Below are 26,697 nucleotides of genomic sequence, written 5' to 3' on the forward strand. Positions count from 1 at the left end.
TTTGTGCTATTACATTTCTCTTTTTTTATTTCTAACTAGATCTAATATAGGTAGAATAATAGAATACAATTAATTTTCCATTAAAAGAGGGTGTGAGTGTATGTGTGTGGGAGGGGGGGGGAGGATATGTGATGGGACTTCTTTGTATACAATTAATTTCAGATGTTGACGGTTGCAGATTATAGGAAAATCTACAAATATTATTTTGTTTACTCTTATTATATACTCGCTACATTTACCTTATCAACATGGAGGCAGGCATCCGTATACATTATATGCTATTTCTGTATTTCTTGTTACACATCCATGCAATGATGTGTATGATATTGTCAATTATAGCGTATTTATGCTATTTATTACATCTCTTTTTTTATTTATATAATAACTATATATTCTCTTCGTACAATTATTTCTTTTATCCCAAATTAACTAGCAACTATATTAATATTACAAATATAAAATATGGTGATTTAATAAACTAATTTTTATAAAGAAAAATTGTTCAGTCATTATATATGATATGTGTATAAAGCCATTTTTTTTAACAAATCGATATATGTCATACATAAATTATTAAAAATGTATATCATGTATGTATATGTTACGCAGGCACACACACACACACATACACACAAAATAGTCTTCTAACGATATGTAATCTGATCTAACACATCCTAATTTTATACCGTTGTACACTATCACGATGCATATTCCACTTACGACGACTTGTATCACCTAAAGGTCCTAAAGCAAATGTTATATTAGTATAGACGGATATAAATGTACGTGCGTACGCACGCAAAAGTTATCTAACAAAAAGATAAATACTTACTCTCCATCACTATACTGTCATACGCTAATTTAATAGGTTTTTTACTATTTTCCATAATTAATATTCTACAGCACAGATTTAATTTTTGTTGGTTTATTTTATGCATTGTGTACCTGTATGAGAAAAAAAATGTTTTTTTAATTAAAATGAGACTAAATCATATAAATTTCAATTTAAACACCAATATAATGAAAAACTTGGAATGAAATTTGTTATTACCGATAAAGTTGTAATATTAACGTGTACTAATAAGGAAGCGAGCTCAAGATCTTCGTTATATACGTTTTTTAATGGAACACTTCTATATCCCGTTCTTAAACAGCGTACCTGAACGAAATAAGATTTGAATCGGATACAAAAATCGAACAAAGTAAGAATGTTTTAAACATAAATGTTTTTAGATAACGATTAAATACTCACTGGATAAGTAGCTTGTCCTATGAAATTATTATCGCCAAACATATCTTCGTCTTGTACTAAAAATCGTATAAGAGCAAAATATGGATTGAATATTTCAAATTCACATGTTTCATTCCACATTGGATTAAATCCATTATCCTCTATAAATGTGAAAGTTACATTTAGTAATGTAATGATGTTTAATAAAATTATAATTTGAAATGTATAGAGAGAGATATATATATATATATATAATTACGTATTGTCCTTGTTGTTAATTTTGTTCCAGAGTCAAAGTCTGCGCCTATAATTTCGATCTCAACAGATGGACTGGCAGTGCCTCTTCCTGATCTCGTTAAATGTCTCGCTCCAATAATTTTTAGGCTAATCTTGAGCGATTCAACCCCGTACAATGTATTTTTATCGTATGGATTAAAGTCATCCCTGAACATGAATTCTGGTTTCAACAAATAGCCACAGTTGCCATTTTCCTTAAACTTAGCCTGATTCAATTGCATCGATTTATCTCCTGTCTGATAGTTCAAAGCTACCATCTGACAACCGGAATTCCACATTGGTACAGGATTATAATTAGATGAATCGATACGTTGTCCTTTTGGGTAAACTCTACTAAACTGAATCTATGAGGAAAAATAATTGGTTTACTAAATATCTTCTGATTTACATTTTAACATTTTAATGCATTCACACACAAATTCTCTCTCTCTCTCTCTCTCCCCTCTCCCTCTTTCAAGATTCTTCGCACATTACCTGATGATATTTTATAAAAAATTTATTTTCTTGTTGACACATTAATTTTTCAGCCTTTGTTTCAGGGAAACTACTCATTTCATTGAACGTAAATCCCTTAGTTCTTATTCGTTCTATATTAAATGCGACTGATCTACAATATACTATAAGATTAGACATTTCCTTGGCTATTCTCCATGCTCTTTCCATTTCTTTGTGTTGACTTTCCTAACAAAAACATACATAATGTATAGGATGCTAAGCAATATCTAAATTATACATAAAGGAAATTACATATTTACCCTAACACTTGCATTTTGTGCAGTCTCTTTGATACTTGACATCCATTCTAACGCGGTATCTTGCAAAGGTGTCGCGACTTCAAATACTGAACACATACTAGGATTTTGTATTCTTAAAATCCACTCCAAACCTGGTCTTTCTCCAACCGTTAATTCTACCACAGCACCCATGATATCTAACGAACCTTTTTGCAAGCTACCAAGCATCATAGAATCCGCTGACTAATGAAACAAAATATTCTTAAATTAGACGCGAGTTATTTACATTTGTCTAATCATTCGCATACGTAAATATTAAACTTGAGACTTACATCTGCTTGAATTTCTTGCTGATCAATTTGTTCCACATAATTAGCAGGAAACCAATGTTGTTTTTTACCACCATAATCACCTCTCCACCATCCTCCGCTTTGTGGATTAACGTTAGTAATTATCGCGTGCTTGACTAATGTCAATTCATCGTCTCTTCTAGCTTTATAATCATAAATAGCTTTAACAGTGACCTTTAAAATAATTTATAATACATCGGTGTACATATAATTCTTTTTTTATTACATTATAGAAATATGAATTTAATAATTATCGGCTTGATCTTGGAAAGCTTACTTGTGAGTTTACGTTTGTAAAACTTGTAGGATCCATATAACCTGGGATGCCATAAGATCCATCGTCATTATCCTAAATACAAGGAAAAAGGAATGTTATGGTATTCTTCGTCCCCCTCTCAGCATTCTAATATTTAGACATATAATTATGTATTCCATACGGACTCGAAGAAAAATACAAATATAAACATACCAGATCCATTCTTTTGATAATGTCCTTGTTAACAGGATGGCTTAATTTAATTTTCTTGAACAACGGATGTCGTTCGTAATAACTGACTAATTCAACTAAACTCTCAAATTCTACGGTTCCAGTAGTATAGAGCCTTCCTTCCAGTTTTATTTTACAATGCTTTATCTTCTTTTCCGCTCTATAATAACAGAATATAATTTTATAAGAGATAAATCTATATAGAAAGCTATACAGAGAAGAAACACGAGACGCTTTAAGGAAACATACCTAAATGAAATTGCGTAGCAATTATTTTCACTGGGTCTTACTAAAAACGCACCGTCTGTAGGTATACGCTTTAACATCTCTTCTGCTGCGATTCGAGTACATTCGGGATGCCACCATTCTTTTTCCTCGTGTTTGTTTGGCTGAGGCACTGGCTCTTGTAATGTGATTAAAAATTCCTGTGCATCACAAAGACACGATACAATCACATACCGTCTCGTAGTCTCACGTTTAACAACAAACACTGTTGTTCTTCATTCGAGATAATATATCGCAAATACATTTTTATTATAATAATATACTGCTCTTTTGTACTCACTTGGCTCCTAAGTGGATTATTACGATAATGAGTAATTAAACTGTACAGACTATCAAAACAATTGGTATCAATAAGATAATACTGCGTTTGACCCATTTCTTGCTTCAGTTTAATACGACAATGGTTCACCTTTCCTTTGCGCCAAAATGATAAACAGTAATCGCCCACAAATGTAACGCATTGTCGCACCAGAAAAGTACCATCTCCAAGATAGGAATAACGACGTAATAATTCTTCAGCTTCCTCCCTTCCTCTCGCCAATTTTCCATGAAACCATTTCTCCCCAAAGTGCAACTCGTCATTTTGCGCGCCCTTTTAGAATTATGTACGTCAAATGTTATAATAATATAACACGTTTAAACACATGCATTGCAAATTTTTATCTTAAAAAATCACAGTTTCTAACGGATCGCAATTCATATTATATACTTTGTACGTAAAATGTGCATACATCCAACGATCTTCGAACGCCGCTCTCCTCATCGTCATCGTGTTCGGTTTCTTGCGCTCTTGAAAATGTGTCTGTATAGAACAACTTTTGTTGCGTCAATACGAAAAAATGAGGATTCCATTCTCTGTCAACGGGATCTTCCAGATAAAGAATCCCATTTTTCACAGTATTCCTAAGATCCATCTCTTGTCTGCTTTCATCATTTCGAACGAGAAAAGAGGATTCGTCAACACCATCGGGAAGTTTCTTATGTTTCAATAAAATTTTTCTACGTAATGCGTATGGCGAAGGTAGGCAAGTTTCATTCTTGTCGACAGGTTGGACTAACAACATGTCGCCAAATACCTCTTGCATAGTCGTTGCCATTTTACGTTGTTGGGGTAAGGTACAATTATCCTCGATAGATAAAATAACGGGATACCTGCGAATAAAGCGTCTCAATAGATTAGAAAATAATAGCTATGCATAATTGGTTTCATGTTCATTTGTTTGTGTGTCTCTCTCTCTCTCCCCCTCTTTGTTTTTCTTTAACTCACTCAGATGTAGCAAAAGCATGCTCCTTGATAGTTTTAATAACATCCAAAAATTTGATCTTGGTAGTGAGAGTGTGCCCATGAAATATAAATGGCATTCCATCTGGGCCATCCCAACAATCGAGCTCTATACATCTGCAACCTGCTCTCAGAGCGCGCACGTAGGCCTGACAACTGCTTTCACTGCTGATCTGATCTCCCAACAAGTATCTAGAAAATAATACGTAGTCTGAGTCGTTAGAATGTGCATGACACATGTATTTTTATTTCTTTAAAGAAATAAACATTACATACGTATTATGCGACGACGCTATCCAATAATATGCAAGGGGTCGAGTCATATCTTGAGAAATTTGATTAAATTTTTGATTCCATATGTCATTGTGCTTAGAAAATAGATAGTCTATAAATTCGGAGAAAGTAAAATATGGCTCTTGTATATCCCTTTGAGAATCTTGTAAATACTCTCTAATGAAACGCGACACTTCTGACTCATTATTCCCCAAACTGTCTTGCTGTTCGGTTACTAAAAAATTCTGAAATTCTTGGAGCGTGACAGTCTCTCCAGTTTTAGAATAATTCAACAGTTTATGCCAATCCGCGAGATTCTGTAAAAATCACCATTACACCAATTACAATTACAATTTTTGCATAGACAAATGCCGGTGCTGATCATTTTTCAAAAATATTACGATATTTACTTACATTCTGATCAAACATCAGTTTATGGTATAAAATGACAAAATCATCAAAACCGAGTTCATTCCGGTTTCTCGTGTCCACTTCTTGGAACAATTCTCTAAGTCTATTCGTAGCAATTTTGCAATTGACTCGAGGCAGAAATGCTTTCACATCTTTCAACGTGACCCTGTTAGCCAGCAAAAAAGAAAAAACAACATCAAAACGACATAGCTAATGGCACTAATATTATCTCTCTCTCTCTCTCTCTATATATATATATATATATATATATATATATAGAGAGAGAGAGAGATAATAGATAAAAATAAACTGTTAGAAAAGAAACTTGCGTTTCATGGGAATTTTCCATCGCATAAAACTCTTTTCTAAGCCATCTTTCAACTTGCAATGGATATGGCGCATTTATAGTGTCTTGCACCAAGTGACGCAACCCTTTGACCCACAGCTCACACTCTTTCTCGCTAAGAGCTGAAAATAAATACAGATAATATTATATAGCGATCTGTAGCAAAAGTAATCAACAGCAATAGCAATAGATGCATATATGACATTTACCAGATATGGAAAGAGTTTTCAGTCTAAATTCCGATCCATAATACACCACAAAACATCTTAAATTTTCAATTCTCTTAGCATCTTCAGGCCATTTTTCAAAATCTTTAGATTGTTTTCCTATCCTAACTTCTTTGAATTCTCTTATTTCCACTGTAAATAAATATATTTATCTAAAATCGATACGTGATTCAAATATGCAACATCTGCAACTCTCAAAACTCTCGGTCTTATCCGATATCGCGACAATATACACATAACATATGTGTACGTGCATGCAAAAAATATTGCAAAAAATATATAATGATACCGATTTAATTTTGTCATGGAATAGGCCCCCCCCCCCTATATCCCAATAATAAAAAGTTTAACCGATATAAGTTTAATCGTCAAGTTAGAAACAAAGGACACGACAAACACAAGAGATTTCTCTTGCCTTTTTTGAATCAGTTACAGCTGGTATTCACGATATCAATATTCCGTCAATTTCTGTGTACTGTAGATACATATGTATAAATTTAGTTTTGCAAAATATATACAATATATATATATATATATATATATATATATATGCCTACAAAATATTAAGCGAATAGAATTAATCGAGCCAGATTTGTGGATGTAGGCAAAATCCTTACCTGAACCATCGAAAGGCCGAAAAGTCGCGCTTCTCGACCAAACAATCTGTCTAGTTTCTCTCCTTATCATAAGAGTTTTCTTTTCCGGTCGTTTTCTCGGGAAGAATCTCGTCACTACGGTACCTCTTTCGAGTTGACTAATAATCTGTTCCATTTCGGGAATAATTCCATTCATTTTTGAAGAATTGTACGTTGACGCTGTAACGCGATATGTCTAACTTGAACGATTAAAATCGCCTGGTACCGATAAGTTGATAAATAGAAATGTTCATTCAACTGAAATTGAATGTTGGCCTAAATACTTGAGCCGTAGCCACAAAGATGACATTGCAGGTATGTACATACTTGCACGAACGAGGTATATTGAATGGATTGATAGGACATATGTAGAAGTGTTTGGAATCTTTTTGAGCTCTTTATTATACGGAAAGTAGAGTGACACAACGTGTGTCGGAGAGAGAGAGAGAGAGAGAAAGAGACAAGATTTACATTTTTACATCTTTCCATGTTTACATTTTCGCATTTTCGAGAGCTAAAGCTAATCGGGCTATCTTTCCGTAACCTAACCTCTACGAAACAAACATAACCCAGTCGACTCTCCTCAGGATCGTTTTTGCAAGAGAACATCAGCATGGTGCGTAGATGAAGCGATTAAATTTACAACCGACGCCGAAACGCGTAAGTACGCGTTCTAAAATGCTCCTTCGCTCCTGCTCGAGAGAGCCAGTTTTAAAAGGCGACGGCCAACAAACGTGACGTTACACGTATCGTAAATTTTTCTGTTTTTTTAGTCAGCGCGCACGACTATTTCCATCACTTTTATCACGATGCTTACGACGTACTTAAAGATATGTCATACCTGTCTCCGAAACGACACACTGTTGATTATGCGATATAGAAATATACGTTTCACTTATCATATGTAGGTATCGTTCTCGTAACTCACGTTTCACGTTCACGTATGAATTAAGAGAGACTTTCGATTGTTTCCGGTGCGAGGTGCGAGCGAGAGGACGCTACGTTACGTTTCATACATATGTACATTGATATCACGATATCTAATTCCCTGTTCCTATTGCCCGTTGCCCCGTTGCCTGACAGTGTGCAAGGGCCTTAAAAGTTAACCGACGTTTGTGGAACTGGGCCTTAAGTTTCTACTTTCAGACTAATTGAAATAACGTTTAACCAATCGAAACAAAGCGGACAAAAATTACAGTTATCCGATTGGTCGAGTCAAATATTAAATTTGAGTGGTTTGCAGTCTTCAATCTCTGAACTCTGAACTCTTGTCGACGTCGTCGACGACTCAGTCGACCGTCGAGTGTCGAGTGTCGAGTCACAGTCGAGTGTTACTTATGTGTCGAGCAGGTCGGGCTGTCCTGGAGGCTCCTGAGTCTCCTGTGTCCAAGTGTCGAGGGGATCGAGGATCGAGTGTCAAGTGTCAACTGTGTGTCGGTCGTCAAATAGATCTGTGAAATAATTACGACAAACTTGTGGAAAATCATCAGGTTTATCTCGTCAATCAACAATATCTCTGATCAAACACACCATTGATCGTGATGATTATAATTAGTGAGTAAGACACCTTTTTAAAAAATAAAAATTACCGACGAGATCCACGTATGTACATACACTTTCCTACACGGACGACCATCAAATTTCGTTTTTGATTTCGTCGATTGACATGAAATATTTCATTCTACCTAAATTCTCATTCCTTATATATTATGTGCCCATTCTCGAGCAGTATTATATATAATAAGTATATCGTCGTACTGCGCTACTCGAGAATTATTGACAGATCGGAAAATCAGAAGTAAAAAAAGAATAACCGGAATATAAATACTCAAAATCTCACTTGCTCTCGTCTACCAGATACATATACTATGTGGCATATACTATATAGTAATGTGCGATTACACTAGACTTTTGCACGATATACAAACATACGTATCAACGGTCTTACGGATAAAAGAGCACGATTGTTGACCCGTGGGTATAAAATAAAAACCTAAAAATAAATGCTCTATTGTCTATTGGTAAAAGACAAGTCTATTTATTGACAAAACGTTTCTTTCTTTTTTCCTCTTTTTTTTTCCTCCCTCTTTCTTTTTTCTTTTCTTTTCTTTCTTTCTTTTTTTAAAGGAAATAGACCTCGAGAAAACGCATGGGGGCATTGCTGAAAATAATTGCGATTAACAATTAGGCAATGGGGGGGGGGGGGGCAAGATAGGGATTTGCACAAGAATTTTTTCTTCTTAAGATTTATAATTTATTCGCGTTCGTTCGTTTGTTGCCTCAAGTTAAGGACGTGTCCATCTCGAACGAATTTCCAAGACGACGCGATACTTTCACGCGGATTGCAGATTTTTGCTCGTGAGGAAATAATTTTAGACTTAGACGCGTTTATACGTTGAATTACGTCTTTCATGGTAGTGAAACACAACTGTATAATTTATACAATTTCAACAAATCATCGATCGACAAGTTATCGAAACGGAATCGCTATAAAATAGTAGAGATTGCATTACACATATATTACCAGATATTATAATGGCATATAGATAATAAACTCATCTTACTGTCGTTATCATCATTAAGATAGAAACTAGATAATTTCTTGGAAAAAAAAAAATAAATAAATGCAAGACTAATCGGTGCACCATTTTGCACTGACCATTGCATAATTATTCCAAAGATGCGAGTACCGTGAAGTATGACATCGAAGTTTGCACAACCTTAAAAGTATTATTGAAATTGTATTATTGTATTATTATAAGATACGCATCGTCTTACGATGCCGCGATTGCATGCCGCGCTCTCGCGATGTCGCTTATTCTTTCTCTCACCGAGCTGAAGTTCTCCATTGAAAAAATGTAAATCTTACAGGCGCTCAAAAAAATCGGATGAAGGGCCTTTTCCATCACAATTAACATAAGCATCCTTTGCGACTTGGTGGGCGTTTCGTACCAAAGGCTATTGTAGCTGTAATGCTTGATTGATATACGCTCTAACTAAATTCCAATAAAGTAATTGTCACAAGATCATTCGTCTTACATTTTATCGCGGGTTTGAAGACTGTGATCTATCAGCTTCTGTCCCTCGAAACTGAGGCAGAATAGGTGAATCAGTTGACCGAGGACATACACTACGTACCTCGCCACTATGAAAACACTGGCGTTCCGCTGCGTGATCTCACGTGATTGTATGAAAAGTATAAAACATTTTAATTAATTCCTCGTGCGTTTTCTCACAATTTTATTAAATGTGTATTATGATTATTTCATCCTAATCTCTCGGGTGTAAAAGGACGTGTCTAAATTCTCTTTCTACACCCTTATATTGGATAGAATTTTGAAACAAATAATTTTGAAACAAATAAATACGTACTTGTAACAGGGTTATGCTGATCAATATCGTATTTAGCGCCACTTGTATAGCCAGCGTTAATGAAAACGTATCTTCGATCAGTTGAGCGAATCTATGGCAAAAACGATGGATACACGAGTGATACGGGTAGACATTTCTCTCTCTCTCTTTCTCTCTCCTTTTCCTCGCTTTTTTCCGCCTCTTTGTTTCACTTTTTCTCTTTACCGTCGATATATACTCACTTTAAAGCCTTTCGATGCGTGCACACGGAAAATGCAATTCGTTTACGGTACGCGTCATTTACGTGTACATGAGAATGTAAAGCTTTCACAGCGTCATTACGTTTATACGTCAATCGTTCGAATCGAAATCTGCAAAATGTATTCGCTACGATATTGCGATGTGCGCGATATCAATTTTTCAACAATAATTACGACAAATTTTTACCCGACTAGTGCCAAAATACCGCAGACATGTTCGATGTAAGTTAGAAGCATACAATCGTGAGCCACTACCCCGATCACGGCAATTTCCCAGGCCACGAGAGCGTGCAAAAAGATATAGGTGAAATATTCTTCTTCGTCGACGAAGTAATATCCCGGGTGAGCTGGTAATACGGGGCGAGATTCGTTCAGAGGTAATACGATATCCAGTAGTGGGGGTATAAGAGACGTACACATAAACAGAAATACAGATGTGAACATATATACTGCAAAATCAATGAAGGGATCGTTCAACAACGTCGTTGAATTTTCATTTGAAAAACGGAAAGGTGCAAAGAGATAAAAATTGCACGATTAATTCTTACGCGAATATCCCAAGGAATATCGTCCGCAATTCTCGGCATATCTCTTCATAATTTCTTGCTCTTCCGGTGTTTTCAATTCCTTCCATTCGACGAATAGTCGATCAATCAGAACTTTCATCTAGGATTACCGTCAATTAATAATCAGCTTTTCTTCGTAGCTTAACGCGCGCTCTACGATGAAATATATTAAAACTTGAGATATAATATACCGCGCAATCTCGGGCACGCATAATAAATCGCAGATCGTAAAGCAGGTCGTAACACAGTGCTAACGTACTTTATGTTGGTTGAAGTAACACGTGTACAGCTTCACCAATGTTACCATCGTCAATATATGTGCTGCCAGGGTTTGAAATATACATTGCAGGTCCCCGTCGCATACGACGAATTTAGCCACCTGGAAATATACCGCTTATCTTATCCGGTAAAAAAAATTCCTACCGCCTACGCTTCTTCTCGTCAATTTTAATTTTGATCGAGGATTTTATCAATTACCTGTGGAATAATTATGGAAAACGTGCTCAAAGTCACGAGGCTCAAACAGATTAATTTTGTTTTTGAGTTCTGATACGGCCACTGACCAGCTAACGATGACATTTTCTTAACGACGCTGTAATAATGGCTCGAGGTGAAATTCATAGTTCAAAAACAGCTTCGTCCAATCGACTAACTTGAGAATTTTATTTCACTCGAGTCTTTACTCCCCCCACCTCCCCCCGCCATATACTACATGGGGGCACGGGGTTAATTTAAGAGTTCTTGGACATATTAAATAGTAATGCCACTAAAATGCCCCCCTACAATGTTTTCGTCTATAGTCTACAGCTAATCGCAGTCTGTCTCTACGCAGCAATGAATGACACGTATCTCTTTATACGGGCACGGAGTGGCTTTTATTTCCTTGACAGTAAATATAACGTAGACCGTAGAGGAAAGTGAAACCCTACGGTGACGGTTATGCCGTAACGTTTTGTAAGTTTCCTTCAAATGGAACATATATCGATTGGCTTCAGAAGGTTTTATTTTTTCTCGCTCGGTGGTTCTCTGGAAATTGAACTTTCTAATTTGGAGACTCGCGAGAAGTTAAATTCGTAATGCGGCACGCAACGATACTCGGACATTCGATACTTTCGACAGCGTTGAACAAATTGAACGGTAAATTAATGCAAATTAAAAATATTACGTACACGCGATTAACAATAATATATACTATTCTAATGGGAAAATTTCTCAAAGCGATACACGTTTTGCATCCTTGACAATTTGATGCCATCGCGCAATTAATCGAATGGGACAGCGTCAGCTATTGAAAGGACGCGAGTACCGTACAGTATGACATCGAAGTTTGTAGAACCTTTAAAGTAAAAGTGCCACGTGTCGTTAAAGAAGCTTCAAAGCAACATTTGCTCGTAATATATATAATCCTCGTTTTACCGTGGTAAAGCTCTCCAGAGAGAAAATGTAAACTTTGCCGGCGCTTAAGAAACTCAATCGAAGACCCCTTATCATCACCAATATAATTAATTTTTGTGACTTGATGGATACTTTGTACCAACAGCTATTATACCTATAATGTTTCACACGAATATATGAAGTACATAAGAAATATGCGGATAAATGATAGGATTTTTTTTTTAAGGAAGAAAAATCTCTTACATTTTGTCGCGTATCTGAAGACTATGATCTATCAGCTTTTGCCCTTCGAAACTGAGAAAGAACAAATGTATCAGTTCACCAATGACGTATAACGCGTACCTCATTGTTTCTAAAAAGTTGCTGCTGTCGGTCTGCTGCATCATCTTCGCAAAAAAAGCACAAAAAATATCTATTTTAATATTTTGCAGAGTAGTAAGTGCCACTCTCTCTCGATCTTTTTCATAATAAATGAATATATACGTACCTGTAGCAATGTAATGCTCATCCCTATCGTCACTATCAGTATCTGCATAGCGAAAGGTACGTTAAAGGTATCTTCAAGAAGTTGCGCGTACCTGTGGCAAACGAGCAAGATTCTTGAAAGCCACTTGAATTTTTGTCGAATTTTTCGTCGAGTTTTTCTGGATATTCTTTTATTGTTAAATTGAGATAAATTTTTTTCTGTAGTTACACATATGCTGCTACGACTTATTGTCAATGTTACTGGGCGACTAATCATTCGCTTTACCTTAAAGCTTCTCGATGCGCGTGCACAATGAACGCGACTCTTTTGCAGGGTGTATCATTCGTATTATCAGTATCAATAGTTTTCACTTGGTTGTTGCATTGATTACAAAATAAATGTTCAAAACGAAATCTGCGAGCAATTCGTACGATACTCATTTTGCGTGAAATCTGACTTGATCTGGAAAATTATCCGCTTACCCGACTATAGCAAACATACTGCAAACATGTTCAACGTAAGTAACAAATATGCAGTCGTGGGCGACTAATCCAGTTATAGAAATTTCCCAGGCTACGACAGCATGCGAGAAGATGTAGAAGAAGTATTCTCTTTCATCGACGAAGTAATATCCTGGATACGTCAGTAGAATAGGGCGGGATTTGTTGAGAGGTAATACAACATCCAACACTTGCGGTATGAGAGACATTGACAAAAATAGACAAAGGGCTACGAAGCAATACACTACGCGAGAGATAAAGTAAACATCTGATTATTGTTAAATTGTGTATTTTCATACAAAAGAAAAGGAGCAGAGAAACAAATGCACGGACGGAGATCGCGCATAGTTTATTCTTACACGAGTATCCCAAGGAATATCGTCTGCCATTCTTGGCATATTTCGCCATAATTTTGTACTCTTCTGACGTTTCCAGTGCATTCCAGTCGACAAACAAATGATCGGTGAGCTCTTTCATCTAAGAACCGATTAGAATGGATTCTAAGAATGGATATATCTTTGTAGATTAATCCACTACGATCGATGGAATTCTAAAGCTTGTTGAGATATTGTAAATTTGAAAGTAATTCAAACGCTACGAAACGATTGATGTAATAATGTTATAAAGTTTAATAAAAACGCAGCGTAATCGCTGTGGATTTTCCAGAGTTACGAGTCAGCGCGGCCCTTGTTTCCATGAAATTGATTTTATTGACTCGATATAGACTTTTCTCAATGAGCGTGATATAAAATTATCATTGAGATTCGTTGTTAGAGGATTTTGTTATTATAAAAGGATTATTCTTTTATTAATCACTAAAATACAATTACCGAAATTGATTGAACGCGAGGAGAGTTTGTGCGTAATGTGCGTATCGCAAATATGATCGAAACTATTCATGCCGAAATATCTCCACTAAACGTATTATTATATCTATAATATACGATATGGCGATGACTTAAATATCGATTGGACCTCTTCCGTGTTATCAAGGCTATCTACACATTGAAAAGTTTTATCGCGTGCAAAAAATAAGGTGTATATGCATCCAATTCAATTTCAATTTGTTCGAGAAAGACGAACGCGCTGACTCTGAGAAAGAGAGAGAGGGAGAGAGAGAGAACTTTGTATCTACATAGTACTTTGTAACGATTAAGGTAGCACGTGTACAGTTTCACCAAACTCATGGTTGCTAACATAAATGATGTCATGGTTTCAAAAATACATTGCAAGTCTTTGTCACATGTTACAAATCTGGCCATCTGGAAGTATTATTGTTTAATCGGGCTATAAAAACTTCACTATTGATACATATCACACCTTTTTGTAAAAAATAATGTTCGTAAAAAAAAAAAGAAACCTTTTACCTGTGGAACATTCATAGAAAATGTGCTCAGGGTCACCAAGCCGACACAGAGCAATCTTGTTTTTGGTCTCTGGTAAGGCCACTGACCAGCCAACGATGAGACTCTTTTAACAATGTCATAATGATGATCCCAAATAATGGTATCCATAGCTCGCAGGCGATCCTTCGTCTCTGACCTCGCATGAACGACTGATTTAAAATTTGTCGCTAAAGTCCCCTCGTTTCGTTCAAGTCCTCATCCCATGGTACTATGAGAAATAGCCTGAGATCTCAAACACGTGTCATACAATATATATCTATGTATATTGTACATATACACACATAATATAAAATATAAATGCTATACCCTTACAATAGTTTCTCACAGCAATTGCAGTATGTCTCCTTACGGGTAAAGAGTGACACGCGCGGTTCTCATATAGGAGACAGGGATGATATTTACGTAGATGTCGCGTAGATTGACAAGCCCCATTGACAAGCACGTTCTGCGAATTTATTTTGCGAAGACTCTCCCGCGCACGGCACGTATCGATTATAGAATTTCCAAGAAAACTTGAAACTTTTAATATACGGGCGGTCACATTACTTACATTTCTTCCCTTTTCTTTTCTCATTCTAGAAACTGACGATACAACGTACAGTTTATCGCACCCAATTGCATTCTAAGCAATTGACAGCAGAGAATTCGTTTTCAAATTTAACACCCATCTTTGACGACTCAGACAACACGAGTAAAAGATATACGTATATGTTTATACCTGAGTAGACGTCGCGGAAGACCGTGAGAGCGTAGAAGTGAGTTTACCTTACATTTTCCTCGTGATAACGAATTATTGTTGTAACTTGTATCGCGAAACTATCGGTTGTATCGGTAAGTCCATCTACATATATTGCGTTACGCAATCGCAAAGATTACAGTTTTTCTAATTGTAAGTTAGCAAACCTTACAAATACAATCTAACAATTTTTATGTATATTTATTCTTTCACTGGACAAAACATTTCGGAGTTACGAATATCTTTTTCACGACATGCAATTTTTGTTTGATTTCAAGTATTAATACATCACAGAGATACACAAATTCACTACGGTCAATATTACAATCACGCCATAAATGTTACTTACGCGCAAACGGGCAACAAACCTGCCTTGATATCACATAAGAAATATAATTTTTGCAGACGGACTGGATGCAGGACTGACATTTGGACATTGATCGTTTTGCTTAATTAATCCAAAGACGAGAGTACGGTAAAATATGACATTGAAGTTTGCACGATCTTTGCACGAAAACGCGGATTATTAAATAAACTATTATTCTACGGCAATAACAATGTCTATTGAATTTTTACCATGGTAAAGTTCTCCATTGAGAAAATATAGATTTTGCCAGCGCTTAAGAAAATTGGCTGAAAACTCTTTTGCATCACAAACAGAAGCATCCTTTGCGACTTGGTGGGCGTTTCGTACCAAAGGCTGTTATAGCTGAAATGCTTCAGTGATACGCCAACTAAATTCCGCAATAATGTGACTGTATAAATTACAAAATTTTTTTATCTTACATTTTATCGCGGGTTTGAAGACTGTGATCTATTAGCTTTTGCCCCTCAAAACTGAGACAGAACAAATGAATCAATTGACCAATGACATACATCGCGTACCTTATCACTTCTAAAATACCGGCGTCCTGCTGCGTGATCTTTAAAACAAAACAAAACAAAAAAGAATGATATTTTAACTCCTCGCGTGTGCGCGCGAGGAGCTTCTTTTATAATTTGAAAAAGTATACGGTTATATCTGATTCTAGATGCACGAAGAACACGTATGTTCGATAAAACGTTGAAATGAATAAACACGTACTTGTAACAAGGTAATGCTGATCATTATTGTATTTATCACTATTTGTATGCCGAGCGTTAACGAAAACGTATCTTCGATCAATTGAGCGAATCTATGGGAAAAACGAGGGATACGCGATTAACACGAGTCGACGTCACTTTCCTCTCCTCTTTCTGCCGCCTTTGTCTCACTTTTTCTCTTAACTACGTACCGCTATATGTACTACTCACTTTAAAGCCTTTCGATGCGTATACACGGAAAACGCTATTCGCTTGCGATATGTGTCACTTGCGTGAGAATGTGAAATGTTCACCGGGTCATTATTATTATTACGTTTAGACGAGTACATCAATCGTTCAAACCGAAATCTGCAAATATATTTGCCATGATATTGTGATGATTGTGTGACATGAATTTTTTCAACGATACTATATAGGTCGATCTTTACCCGACTAGTGCGAAAATACTGCAGACGTGTTCGATGTAAGTTAGGAGTATGCAATCGTGGGTAACTATACCGGTCATAGCAATTTCCCAGGCCATGATAGCATGCGAGAAGATGTAGAAGAAATATTTCCTCTCGTCAACGAAGTAATATCCTGGATATGTCGGCAGTATAGGACGGGATTCGTTGAGAGGCAAAACAATATCCAACACTTGCGGTATGAGGGACAGAGACATAAACACATACACGGCAAAATAGCAATACACTGCAACACAGACGAAGCGTTCAACGTCGTCCAACGATAGCTAAATTGTAATAATTTCGCGAAAATAATAACAGACGGGGATAAATATATGAAAAAAGACGGAAATTGCTTGAGCCATTCTTACACGAATATCCCAAAGAATATCGCCTCCCGTTCATGGCATACCTCTTCATAATTTCATACTCTTCTGGTGTTTCCAATTCGTTCCAATCAACGAATAACTGATCAATGAGAATTTTCATCTAGCGATGTACCAACGATTAATGATAAACTTTTCTTTGTGGCCTAATACACTAATACATTCTAATAATAGAACACACACACACACACACACACACAGTAAAAAATTTTCTGTTAATTTAAGACATTTCACATGTCCCAAACGGTCCACTCAAATTTTTGTGTTATTTTAACGCAAGATGAATATGTCAAAAAGTAACACAAATATTAACACTAAGAATGTTTAATATCAATTTAACACAAAATATTCAAATAATATAACCACATAATGTTAAATTAACACTTGGATATGTTAAAAATTCAACACAAATTTTTAACAATTATTTTGAGTAGACCGATTGGAACATAAATACACAATGTGTTAAAATCTATTTTACTATGCACACACACACACAAACATTAAGTTTGAGATATTGTATACTCTCGGCATTTTGCATAATATGTACAAACGCCACAAGAAATGAATAATTTTACGTACTTTACATCGGTTAAAGTAACACGTATACAGCTTCACCAATGTTACGGTTGTCAACATATAGGACGTCATAGTTTCAAAAATACATTGCAAGTTTCCGTCACATGTAACAAATTTAGCTATCTAGAAATTTGAACGTTTAAGCTCTCGCTATATAATTTTTATTAAGAATTAACGATTATACCTGTGGAATAATCATAGAAATCGTGCTCAAAGTCATCAAGATCACACAGATCAACCTCGTTATTGGTCTCTGATAGGGCCACTGACCGGACACTGATGATAGTTTCTTAACAACACCATAATAGTGACTCGAGTTGGCGTTCATAGTTTCAGTCACAAATAGTCTTTCGTCACCGACTTTGTCTAGATAACTGATTTCGAACTTTTATTCTTACCTAGGAGACTCCATGTCATGCCCTTGGTACGCGAGATAATTTAAGATCCTGGACAGGTCATGTATAATGCAAATGTATATATACGCCTACAGTGTTTTCTCATAATTGTCGCGGAACAGCTGTCGCGATCGTTTCCACGAAGCACGACATAGCTTGTATACGGACGACAGTAGTATATTATATTTATTCTTTTGACACTAAATATTACGTAGAGAGAGAAGTAAAGCCCCATGATATTGGTAGGCGTGTCGCTTAGCACATGCTGGCAGGTTCTCTTCGAATGGAACTTATCGATCAGTAAAGTGCTTCTTTCCCTCCTCGTAGCAGGGGGAGGAAAAGAAGGTTTCTGGGAGAAACTTCTTCATTCGGAAAGTAAAATCTATGTTTAACGATGGGACTCTTGATGGTTCATTTTGGAGTCTACAAAAATATTATTCCTTATTCTATAAGAGATACGTAGCAAAAGTTTCGAACCCAAGAATATGAAAAAGATGATAAGACATTTACGTAGATGTTCATTGGTAAGAATAGTTTGCGAATTTTTTTCCGCATGCGGAACGTATCGATTATAGAATTAAAAAAAAAAAAAAAAAGATTTCTCAATCTTTTAATGTAAGGGTGGTAAGATGTTTTTACTTTTCTCTTTGTCTTTCCAAGAACTAATGAAAAAACATATAGACTTTACTGTATACTGTAATTTTATTCAAAGCAATTGACAGCAGAGAATCAGTTTAACAATAAGATCAATCTTTGACGAATTAAAAAGCACGACAGACTACTTTAGCAGACATTGCGGATGGTCGTGAGGAAAAAAGACAACTTTACCTTACATTTTTTGCGTGATAACCGTGAATGAGTGTAAGTTGTAAATACCTTGTAATTGTATTGCGAAATTATATCGATACAAGTTCATATATATATATATTGCGTTACGTAAAGATTACAGTTTTTCTAAATTGTTGAACCTTATTATAACTCGTAACCATAATAAGCTAACAATTTTTACAATGTTTTTTTCTTTTTATCACACAAAAAGCTTCAGAGTTACGTCTATTTTTTCACAATTAAACTTTTGTTTGATTTCAAGTATCAATTAATACACATGCTGCAGAGACGAGCGAGTGATACAAATTCGCTACAGTTCGTTACACTATTGCTATAAATTGTTACTCACGCGCAAATAAGTAATATACTTGCCTTGATATAAACACGTCAAAATTGTGATTTTTGCGAACGGACTGGATGCGGGACTGATATTTTGGTCATTGATCGCTTATTTGCTTAATTATTCAAAAGACGAGAGTACGGTAAAGTACGACATTGAAGTCTGCACGACCTTAAAACACATGTTGCTAAATAAACTGTTGTTTTACAACAATTATAATATAGAATGTATATTATAATTTTTACCATGGTGAAGTTTTCCATTGAAAAAATAAAAATTTTGCTAGCGCTTAAGAAGATTGGTTGAAGACTCTTTTGCATCACAAACATAAGCATCCTTTGCGACTTGGTGGGCGTTTCGTACCAAAGACTGTTATAGCTGTAACGCTTGAATAATGCGCTAACTAAATTCCAATAAAATAATTGTCACAAAATTATTCGTCTTACATTTTATCTCGGGTTTGAAGACTGTGATCTATCAATTTTTGTCCCTCGAAACTAAGGAAGAATATATGAATCAATTGACCAACGACATACATGACGTACCTTATCATTTCTAAAATACTGGCTTTCCGCTGTGTGACCTTCAATACGAAAAATATAATATTTTATTTCCTTGCGCATATATGTATCCCTTTAATTTCTTATAATTTTAAAAAGTGATGTGATTATCTGATTTTAAATGTGTCAGGAACACATGTTGGATAGAAACTTGGAATGGATAAACACGTACTTGTAATAAGGTAATGCTGATCATTATTGTATTTAGCGCTAGTTGTATAGTCAGTGTTAATGAAAACGTATCTCCGATCAGTTGTGCGAATCTATGGCAAGAGTGAGAGGTACAATAATAACACGAATTGAAATCTTTTTCTCTCTCCCTCTCTCTCTCTCTCTCTCTCTCTCCATTAACATTACTCACTTTAAAGCCTTTCGGTGCGTATACACGGAAAATGCAATTCGTTTGCGGTACGCGTCACTTATATGAGAATGTAAAACTTTCATGGCATCATTATATATCAATCGTTCAAACCGAAATCTGCAAATATATTCGCAATGATACACGCGTGGCAACAATTTTGCTAACAGGACTAAATTGTTTTTACCCGACTAGTGCAAAAATACTGCAAACATGTTCGATGTAAGTTAGGAGCATGCAGTCGTGAGTGACTATCACAGTCACAGCAATTTCCCAAGCCATTATAGAATGTGAGAAAATATAGAAGAAATATTTTCTCTCGTCAACGAAGTAATATCCTGGATATGTCGGCAGTATAGGACGGGATTCGTTGAGAGGCAAAACAACATCCAACACTTGCGGTATGAGGGACATAGATATAAACACATATACGCCAAAATAGTAATACACTGCAACACGAAGCGGTAGTTAAATGGTAATTTTGTAAACAAAATAGACAGAGATGGACATAAAGCTGGAAATTGCTTGAGCCATTCTTACACGAATATCCTAAAGAATATCGCCTCCCGTTCTTGGCATATCTCTTCATAATTTCATACTCTTCTGGTGTTTCCAATTCGTTCCAATCAACGAATAACTGATCAATGAGAACTTTCATCTAGCGATGTACCAACGATTAATGATAAACTTTTCTTCGTGGCTTAATATGTTTTAACAATGGAACAAACACGTGCACACGTACACGCACACGCACAATGTATTCGGATATATCATAGACATATAACATCACGATATAAGATATTGAGACTAACGATAAGTTTACACACGTTACCATATTAATCGGGTTTAATAATATCTGATGGTTATAATTTCTTAAAATGCACTTCGTTTACACGAAGAGATATTATTTTATTTCCAAATAATGAAATCTTGATCTTGGCCTTTACACGTTTCTTCAAAACCGAATTTATAAGTCGACATCTCTTCATCGTCAACAGGTGCAGATTAACAACTCTAGTGTTATAAAAATCGGATATATATATATATATATATATATAATATAAAACTACCGATGTTATTAAACCCGATTAATGGTAACGTGTAAACATAGTTATATTGTGTACGCTTGGGCATAATATTATACATGTAATACGAACACCGCAAGAAATGAAATAATTTTACGTACTTTACATCGGTTAAAGTAACACGTATACAGCTTCACCAATGTTATAGTGGTCAATATATAGGACGACATAGTATGAAAGATACATTGCAAGTTTCCTTGGCATGTAACAAATTTAGCTATCTAGAAATTCAAATGTTTAAGCTATCGCTATTGCACTTTTATTATGAGAATTATCGATTTTACCTGCGGAATAATCATAGACATCGTGCTCAAAGTCATCAAGATCACACAGATCAACCTCGTTATTGGTCTTTGATAGGGCCACTGGCCGGTTAGTGACGACAGTTTCTTAACAAGATCATAATAGTGACTCGAGTTGACGTTCATAGTTTTAGTCACAGATATAGAGTCTTTCGTCTCTGACTTTGTCTAGATAACTGATTTCGGCTTTTATCTTACCTAGAAGATTCCATTCTCTCGGTACGAAGGATAATTTAAGATCTTGGACAGGTCATGCATAATGCAAATGTTACACGCCTACAATGTTTTCTCATATATTTGCCACGACACAGCTGTCGCAATCGTTTCCACGAAGCACGACATAGTTTGTATTCGAACGATAGTATAGTATTTATTCCTTCGACACTAAATATTAGGTAGAGAAAAGTGAAGCCCCATTGGTAGGCGCGTGTCGCTTAGCATGTTAGCAAGCTTCCCCCGAATGGAACTTATCGATCAGTCGAGTACTTCTTTTTCTTGTCACGGTAGTTCTGGAAGCAACCTCTTCATTCGGAAAGTAAAATCTACGTTTAACGATGAGACTCTTACCTTTGATAAAACTTGATACAAAGTTAGGTATACAAATTATCAGTATTACGTATATATGGTTAACAAAAGTATATTATTATGTAATAAAAGTATTAGAGAGAGACACGTATATTGTTTTCGATGGCTCAATTCGATGTCGACCGTTGTCGCTCGATTGTTGGACGTAGGAAGTTACGTGGTTATTGAAAGGATGCGAGTACCGTAAAGTACGACATTGAGGTTTGTAGAATCTTTAAAGCAAGAGCATCGTGTGTCATTATATAAGAAATCTTCGAGAGACAATCGGTTTGCGACTCGAAACAATTCTCTCTTTACCATAGTGAAGCTTTGTAGCGAGAAAATATAAATTTTTCCGGCACTTAAGAAACTCGGGTGAAAACTCCTCATCATCACTAGCACGACTATCTTTTGTAATTTCATGGATGCTTTGTACCAAGAGCTGCTATACCTGCGATATTTTTATTTTAAGATACACGAAATACAAGAAATAACAAAAATATACTTACATATGACGTATGCATGGTATAAATATATGTAAGTCACACGTATCTTTTTTCTAGTGAATGGAAAATAATTGCAAACGTCTTACATCTTATCGTGTATCTGGTGGCTGTGATCTATCAACCTTTGTCCTTCGAAGCTAAGGAAGAACAGATGAATCAGTTGACCAACGATATAGAACACGTACCTCGTTGCTTCTAAGATATCGCTAGTGTCCTGCGTAATCTGCAGCACGAAAAATATAACGTCTGATTACATTGTACAGAGATTGGGTGTCTCGGATCTCGTAAGAATTTTTATTATTGTTAAACGTACTTGTAGCAAAGTAATACTCATCCCTATCGTTACTATCAACATCTGCATAGCAAAAGGTACGGTAAACGTGTCTTCGAGAAGTTGCGCATATCTGTGACAAACGGGAAAGAGAAGAGCGAAATTCTAATCGTGAGCCAGAGAGTGAGTTCATTTACACATGCGTCCATTTCTATGCCATGTAAATGTGGGCGTTACGTTTTATGAAATTTTATATACTGTTCACGAGACTCGCACGTCGCGTGCACACTCACTGTAAAGCTTCGCGGTGTTTACGCACAAGGAATGCAACTCTCTTGGAATATGTCGCGTCGCCGTCGCTGTTTATCGATGGCATAAATTCAATTTTTTTCACACAATCGTGAAACAAATGTTCGTAATGAAATCTGTAAATATTACCTGTATACATAAACATGTACACATAGCTTATGCAATCTTGACTCTGTTGAATGTGAGGCACATGTTCAACGATCGATGCTTCGATGTGTGCTTTGGCGTGAGCCTTTTGTGCGAGCTCACTGTGCGACGATTATAAATTCGTTCCTTACCCGGTTATAGCAAACATGCTGCAAACATGCTCGACATACGTTACAAACAAACAATCGTGGGCAATTATACCGGCTATGACGATCTCCCAGGCCACGACGGCATGCCAGAATATTTGGAAAAAATGTTCTCGGATATCGACAAAGTAGTATCCTCGATACGGCGGTAATACGGGGCGAGATTCGTTGAGAGGCAGCACGATATCGAGGGTATACGGTATAAGGGACATTGACATGAACACCATTATCGCCGCGAAGCAATATACTGCAACGTATAATACATACACGAGATATATAATTAGCGAAATACCTGGGAAAATCGAGAATTAATTAACGCGCGCGTTCTCGCGTTCGGATATCTCATAGTCATATCTCACCGGAATATACCAAAGAGAATCGTCTACCATTCGCGGCGTAAGACTTCATAATTTCATACTCTTCAGAAGTATTTAATTCTTTCCACGCCCAGAACAAGGGCTGAGTGAGGCCTTTAATCTGGTAAAGAGCATCGATCGATGTAGTCTTGTTAACGTTAAGGTACGTCTCTAAATTAAGAGTTAAGGAGTCATGCCTAGTCAGGAAGCCGAAAAATAGGTGATTTTTGAGAATTTTTGTTGCATAAACTATAAGACTTGTTTCAAATTGGGTTGGTCTATGTGAGAGAATATATTTTTATGAATGTATATAATTTTTTTGATAAAAATATAAATAATTAAAAAAGATACGGCTCCATCCTCCTGAAGGCATCTGAAATAAAAAATGCGAAAATATTTATTATGTCACACGCGTGGAAAGTGGCCCATTACGCACGCGACGCGCGCGTGATAGGCTACTTTCCACGCACTTGCAACATAAAATAGGGTATGCAACACGTGCGTCCACCATTTTGTACCAAATCAATATTTCGAAAAACTGTTCATATTAAATAAATCTTTTCGCATTTTTTTTTTATTTCAGATGCCTTCAGGAGGATGGCCGTATCTTTATTAATTATTAATATTTTTTATTAAAAAAATTATGTTACATTCATAAAAATATATTCTCTCACATAGACCAACCCAATTTTAAACAAGTCTTATAGTTTTTTGCAAAAAAAATCTCAAAAATTACCTATTTTTCGGCTTTCTGACTAGGCATGACCTCTTCTGCTTTTTAAATTTCTAATTAATTCGCAACCTCTTCGGTTGGACATATAATCGCGTACTTATATATGTTACGAAACATACTGTACGAGTGTTGAATTGAAAGGTGTACACCTTCAATAGAGCCACGATTGACAGTAAGTACGCTGTCATTGCCTGAAAAGTGCAATGCAAGTTTCTCTTGCACATAAATTGATATGCTAGCTGGAAAAAAAAGGTACAGTCGGTTACAGTCGGTTTTTCTAACAAATTCTTTCGTCGATTCGTCGGAATCGGTAATCATCACGTGCGTTACCTGCGGTACGAGTATAGTTAATAAGACCGCGGTTAACAAGGCGATACGTAACGCTCTTGTTGTTGGCCTTAGATACGGCCACATACCGGTGAGAGATGATATTTTATAAACGACATCGTAATAATGGCTAGAAATAGTTTCCATAGCTCCCGGAGAAACCCCGCACACCTCGGCTTGGCCCACGTGCGCCGTCAGCCGTGCCGTGTGCGCCAATCAATTCAAAATCCAAACTTTTCTCAACCACCCCGGTTGTATCCTCTGTCACGATCACGATCAACGAATTTACGAATTATAAGACCTGCTGCTGCTGCTGCTGCTGCTGCTCCTACTACTATCGGACGTAAAAGAGAAAAAAAGACTATCCCTATGTACCTGCCGATTCTCGCTAAATAATTTTGCATGTGTCATTTTTGCATCTCTCGCGATGATCGACACGTAGATCGTGTGGTTAAAGCTGTAGCATTTGTTTTTTTGACACTAATTGTAAGTGCCCCATGTCCACTAGCTATTATATATATATATAGTAGCTATTATAAAGTAGTCTGACGTTTCCTAGCTTCCCTGGCTTCCCAGATGCCGGTTTCCCAAGTTTCCCTTCAAAGTACCTTATACCTTATAGCTGAATATATCGATCGGAAAAAATAATACTTATACGATGAAATTAATACTTTCCGTTCCTAGTGGTGTGCATGGTTGGTAGGGTGCCCTCGCGTCTCGCGTCTCGTGTCACGCGTGTTGCGGGTGAATCGCTGCTTGTTGCGCGGGTAGCCGTCTGCCGAGAGACGCTTTCCGCCTCCTTCCTCCTTTTCTTCGGACTCGGAGAAAGAATATAAGCGGCGCGGGTGATCCGCGTTCAACAATAGAGCGTTGTTCCAACAGAAATTAAAGGCTCTGTTTTAAGCGTTATATATGTACAATATATCTATCTAGCATTGTAACAATAAACTGCTCAAAGCTGAATCAAACCGCGTTTGTTTTTCGTATTATATAAAGTTTACATAATCATAATACGTATAATTTTTGTTACAAGTTTGTGTACAAGTATAGTCAGAGATATATCACTGCAGACTACGTTTATAATAATAAGCGGCTTATAATTATAATCCGGTTTAATAACTATATCGCGTATACTATAGCTATATCCGATCCTAGGTTTTCCTTCTTTTCGTTATAATTAACGATCGTTTATTCGTTTACAAATATACATGAATTCCTATAATTTTGATACTCTAAACATTTAAATCGATCTTTGATGCACACGTAAACGTATATATATATAGTGAGTAAAACTATAATATATAAAAGGTTGTAGAGAGTTCAAGTATCAAAAAAGGTTCATAATATCTAAATGATTATATTGTGATGAAAAGAAAAATTTTGGCTCGGGTAAGTACATATTAGTATATAGTATACGGTATAGTTAATAGTTATATTAAACCAGATTATAAGCCGCTGTGTAAATATATAGTCATTATATAGTCACTACGATCATTGGCTACTGCCAATCGCGTTTAATTGCTCAGGGATAATTTTCTGATACTTCTGAAACACACGAGTATGTATACGTACGTACATACATAACAAGGTTAGCGAAAGTTAATCAGTTGCGATCCAACTTTTCCAACGTGATCTTTTTTATCGTGCGATCGCGTGTCGTTTTCATTTATCTACGAGCATACATGTCTTCTTACATTATAGGACATAGGAAAATCGAGAATCACGGAGAAGGAGAATCATTTAA

The 26,697-nt window shown here is 36.2% G+C and overlaps 6 protein-coding genes across 19 annotated transcripts in view; 1 reads left to right on the forward strand and 5 right to left on the reverse strand.

Moving 5' to 3' along the window:
* Sl (small wing phospholipase C gamma 1) lies at positions 1-11,390 on the reverse strand. 7 transcript variants are annotated; one of them, XR_013257114.1, is made up of 22 exons: positions 11,213-11,387; positions 10,995-11,114; positions 10,718-10,835; positions 6,541-6,738; positions 5,906-6,055; positions 5,680-5,818; positions 5,354-5,516; positions 4,943-5,256; positions 4,652-4,858; positions 4,116-4,536; positions 3,665-3,976; positions 3,349-3,524; positions 3,082-3,259; positions 2,890-2,961; positions 2,595-2,786; positions 2,284-2,505; positions 2,003-2,209; positions 1,491-1,872; positions 1,253-1,392; positions 1,052-1,159; positions 833-945; positions 1-744 (listed from the first exon to the last, which is right to left on the reverse strand). XR_013257114.1 is itself a non-coding variant. In XM_077407395.1 (21 exons), the coding sequence occupies exons 1-21, from the start codon at positions 11,354-11,356 to the stop codon at positions 931-933; spliced, it is 3,978 nt and encodes a 1,325-aa protein (XP_077263521.1). In that variant the 5' UTR covers positions 11,357-11,388; the 3' UTR covers positions 1-930. The 7 variants fall into 7 exon arrangements, 1 of the variants encoding a protein (XP_077263521.1); XR_013257115.1 differs by lacking the exon at positions 1,052-1,159 and having other exon boundaries at positions 11,213-11,390; XR_013257116.1 differs by lacking the exon at positions 11,213-11,387 and having other exon boundaries at positions 10,718-10,888; positions 10,995-11,010.
* Positions 7,841-26,697, forward strand: part of Klp3a (kinesin-like protein 3A) — a 25,286-nt gene continuing 6,429 nt past the window's right edge. The window contains exon 1 of one of the 2 annotated variants that reach the window (XM_077407397.1): positions 7,841-8,112. The gene's annotated coding sequence lies outside the window, so the exon portion shown is untranslated. Of the gene's footprint in view, positions 8,113-22,806; positions 22,949-26,697 lie in introns of those variants that run through there. The other variant, XM_077407398.1, reaches the window with a different exon arrangement.
* Positions 9,289-10,710, reverse strand: LOC143898147 (putative odorant receptor 65b). The gene is made up of 5 exons (XM_077407416.1): positions 10,357-10,710; positions 10,152-10,280; positions 9,931-10,021; positions 9,598-9,734; positions 9,289-9,525 (listed from the first exon to the last, which is right to left on the reverse strand). Exons 1-5 carry the CDS (start codon positions 10,611-10,613, stop codon positions 9,333-9,335), a joined length of 807 nt encoding a protein of 268 aa, XP_077263542.1. The 5' UTR covers positions 10,614-10,710; the 3' UTR covers positions 9,289-9,332.
* Positions 11,387-15,075, reverse strand: LOC143898146 (odorant receptor 22c-like). Of its 5 annotated transcripts, none has more exons than XM_077407413.1 (9): positions 14,464-15,075; positions 14,239-14,358; positions 13,456-13,573; positions 13,079-13,340; positions 12,882-13,010; positions 12,618-12,783; positions 12,374-12,516; positions 12,152-12,284; positions 11,388-12,071 (listed from the first exon to the last, which is right to left on the reverse strand). In XM_077407413.1, the coding sequence occupies exons 1-9, from the start codon at positions 14,608-14,610 to the stop codon at positions 12,021-12,023; spliced, it is 1,269 nt and encodes a 422-aa protein (XP_077263539.1). In that variant the 5' UTR covers positions 14,611-15,075; the 3' UTR covers positions 11,388-12,020. The 5 variants fall into 5 exon arrangements, with proteins under 5 accessions (XP_077263540.1, XP_077263539.1, XP_077263541.1 ...); XM_077407415.1 differs by having other exon boundaries at positions 11,391-12,071; positions 12,618-12,708; XM_077407410.1 differs by having other exon boundaries at positions 11,542-12,284; positions 14,464-14,710; positions 14,815-15,075.
* On the reverse strand, positions 15,607-22,076 carry LOC143898176 (uncharacterized). The gene is made up of 17 exons (XM_077407478.1): positions 21,577-22,076; positions 21,394-21,513; positions 20,748-20,865; positions 20,395-20,656; positions 20,211-20,327; positions 20,022-20,112; positions 19,736-19,872; positions 19,412-19,667; positions 17,911-18,111; positions 17,730-17,849; positions 17,136-17,253; positions 16,750-17,011; positions 16,532-16,669; positions 16,323-16,413; positions 16,025-16,161; positions 15,815-15,947; positions 15,607-15,742 (listed from the first exon to the last, which is right to left on the reverse strand). Exons 1-17 carry the CDS (start codon positions 21,718-21,720, stop codon positions 15,692-15,694), a joined length of 2,496 nt encoding a protein of 831 aa, XP_077263604.1. The 5' UTR covers positions 21,721-22,076; the 3' UTR covers positions 15,607-15,691.
* Positions 22,216-26,655, reverse strand: LOC143898145 (odorant receptor 22c-like). 3 transcript variants are annotated; one of them, XM_077407407.1, is made up of 9 exons: positions 24,957-26,655; positions 24,746-24,865; positions 23,897-24,014; positions 23,523-23,784; positions 23,229-23,360; positions 22,978-23,068; positions 22,751-22,887; positions 22,477-22,609; positions 22,216-22,391 (listed from the first exon to the last, which is right to left on the reverse strand). In XM_077407407.1, the coding sequence occupies exons 1-9, from the start codon at positions 25,098-25,100 to the stop codon at positions 22,341-22,343; spliced, it is 1,188 nt and encodes a 395-aa protein (XP_077263533.1). In that variant the 5' UTR covers positions 25,101-26,655; the 3' UTR covers positions 22,216-22,340. The 3 variants fall into 3 exon arrangements, with proteins under 3 accessions (XP_077263533.1, XP_077263532.1, XP_077263534.1); XM_077407406.1 differs by having other exon boundaries at positions 22,216-22,609; XM_077407408.1 differs by lacking the exon at positions 24,957-26,655 and having other exon boundaries at positions 22,216-22,609; positions 24,696-24,931.

This window comes from Temnothorax americanus, unplaced genomic scaffold, assembly GCF_048541705.1.
Source record: "Temnothorax americanus isolate GAGA-0224 unplaced genomic scaffold, ASM4854170v1 Scaffold22, whole genome shotgun sequence".
Taxonomy (NCBI): Eukaryota; Metazoa; Arthropoda; class Insecta; order Hymenoptera; family Formicidae; genus Temnothorax; species Temnothorax americanus.

Bases quoted from the DNA above. Each gene is read 5' to 3' on its own strand.
- LOC143898147 (XM_077407416.1), bottom strand. From the start codon at position 10,613: ATGTTCACATCTGTATTTCTGTTTATGTGTACGTCTCTTATACCCCCA. The intron at 10,022-10,151 runs GTGAGTATATAT...TTTTTGCCATAG, and splicing joins ACGCATCGAAAGGCTTTAAA to ATTCGCTCAACTGATCGAAG. The intron at 9,735-9,930 runs GTACGTATTTAT...CAATCACGTGAG, and splicing joins TCAGCATAACCCTGTTACAA to ATCACGCAGCGGAACGCCAG.
- Sl (XM_077407395.1), bottom strand. From the start codon at position 11,356: ATGAATTTCACCTCGAGCCATTATTACAGCGTCGTTAAGAAAATGTCA. The intron at 5,517-5,679 runs GCAAGTTTCTTT...GCTGGCTAACAG, and splicing joins ATGGAAAATTCCCATGAAAC to GGTCACGTTGAAAGATGTGA. The intron at 1,393-1,490 runs GTAATTATATAT...TCACATTTATAG, and splicing joins ATTAACAACAAGGACAATAC to AGGATAATGGATTTAATCCA.
- LOC143898146 (XM_077407410.1), bottom strand. From the start codon at position 14,610: ATGGATACCATTATTTGGGATCATCATTATGACATTGTTAAAAGAGTC. The intron at 14,359-14,463 runs GTAAAAGGTTTC...TAATACTTCCAG, and splicing joins TTTCTATGAATGTTCCACAG to ATGGCCAGATTTGTAACATG. The intron at 12,517-12,617 runs GTACGTATATAT...TTTTTTGCGAAG, and splicing joins TGAGCATTACATTGCTACAG to ATGATGCAGCAGACCGACAG.
- LOC143898176 (XM_077407478.1), bottom strand. From the start codon at position 21,720: ATGAACGTCAACTCGAGTCACTATTATGATCTTGTTAAGAAACTGTCG. The intron at 20,866-21,393 runs GTACGTAAAATT...GTACATCGCTAG, and splicing joins GTTACTTTAACCGATGTAAA to ATGAAAGTTCTCATTGATCA. The intron at 16,162-16,322 runs GTACGTGTTTAT...TTTGTTTTAAAG, and splicing joins TCAGCATTACCTTGTTACAA to ATCACGCAGCAGGACGCCGG.
- LOC143898145 (XM_077407406.1), bottom strand. From the start codon at position 25,100: ATGGAAACTATTTCTAGCCATTATTACGATGTCGTTTATAAAATATCA. The intron at 24,015-24,745 runs GTATGTTTCGTA...GCTCTTTACCAG, and splicing joins TTCAATTCAACACTCGTACA to ATTAAAGGCCTCACTCAGCC. The intron at 23,069-23,228 runs GTGAGTGTGCAC...CGTTTGTCACAG, and splicing joins AAACACCGCGAAGCTTTACA to ATATGCGCAACTTCTCGAAG.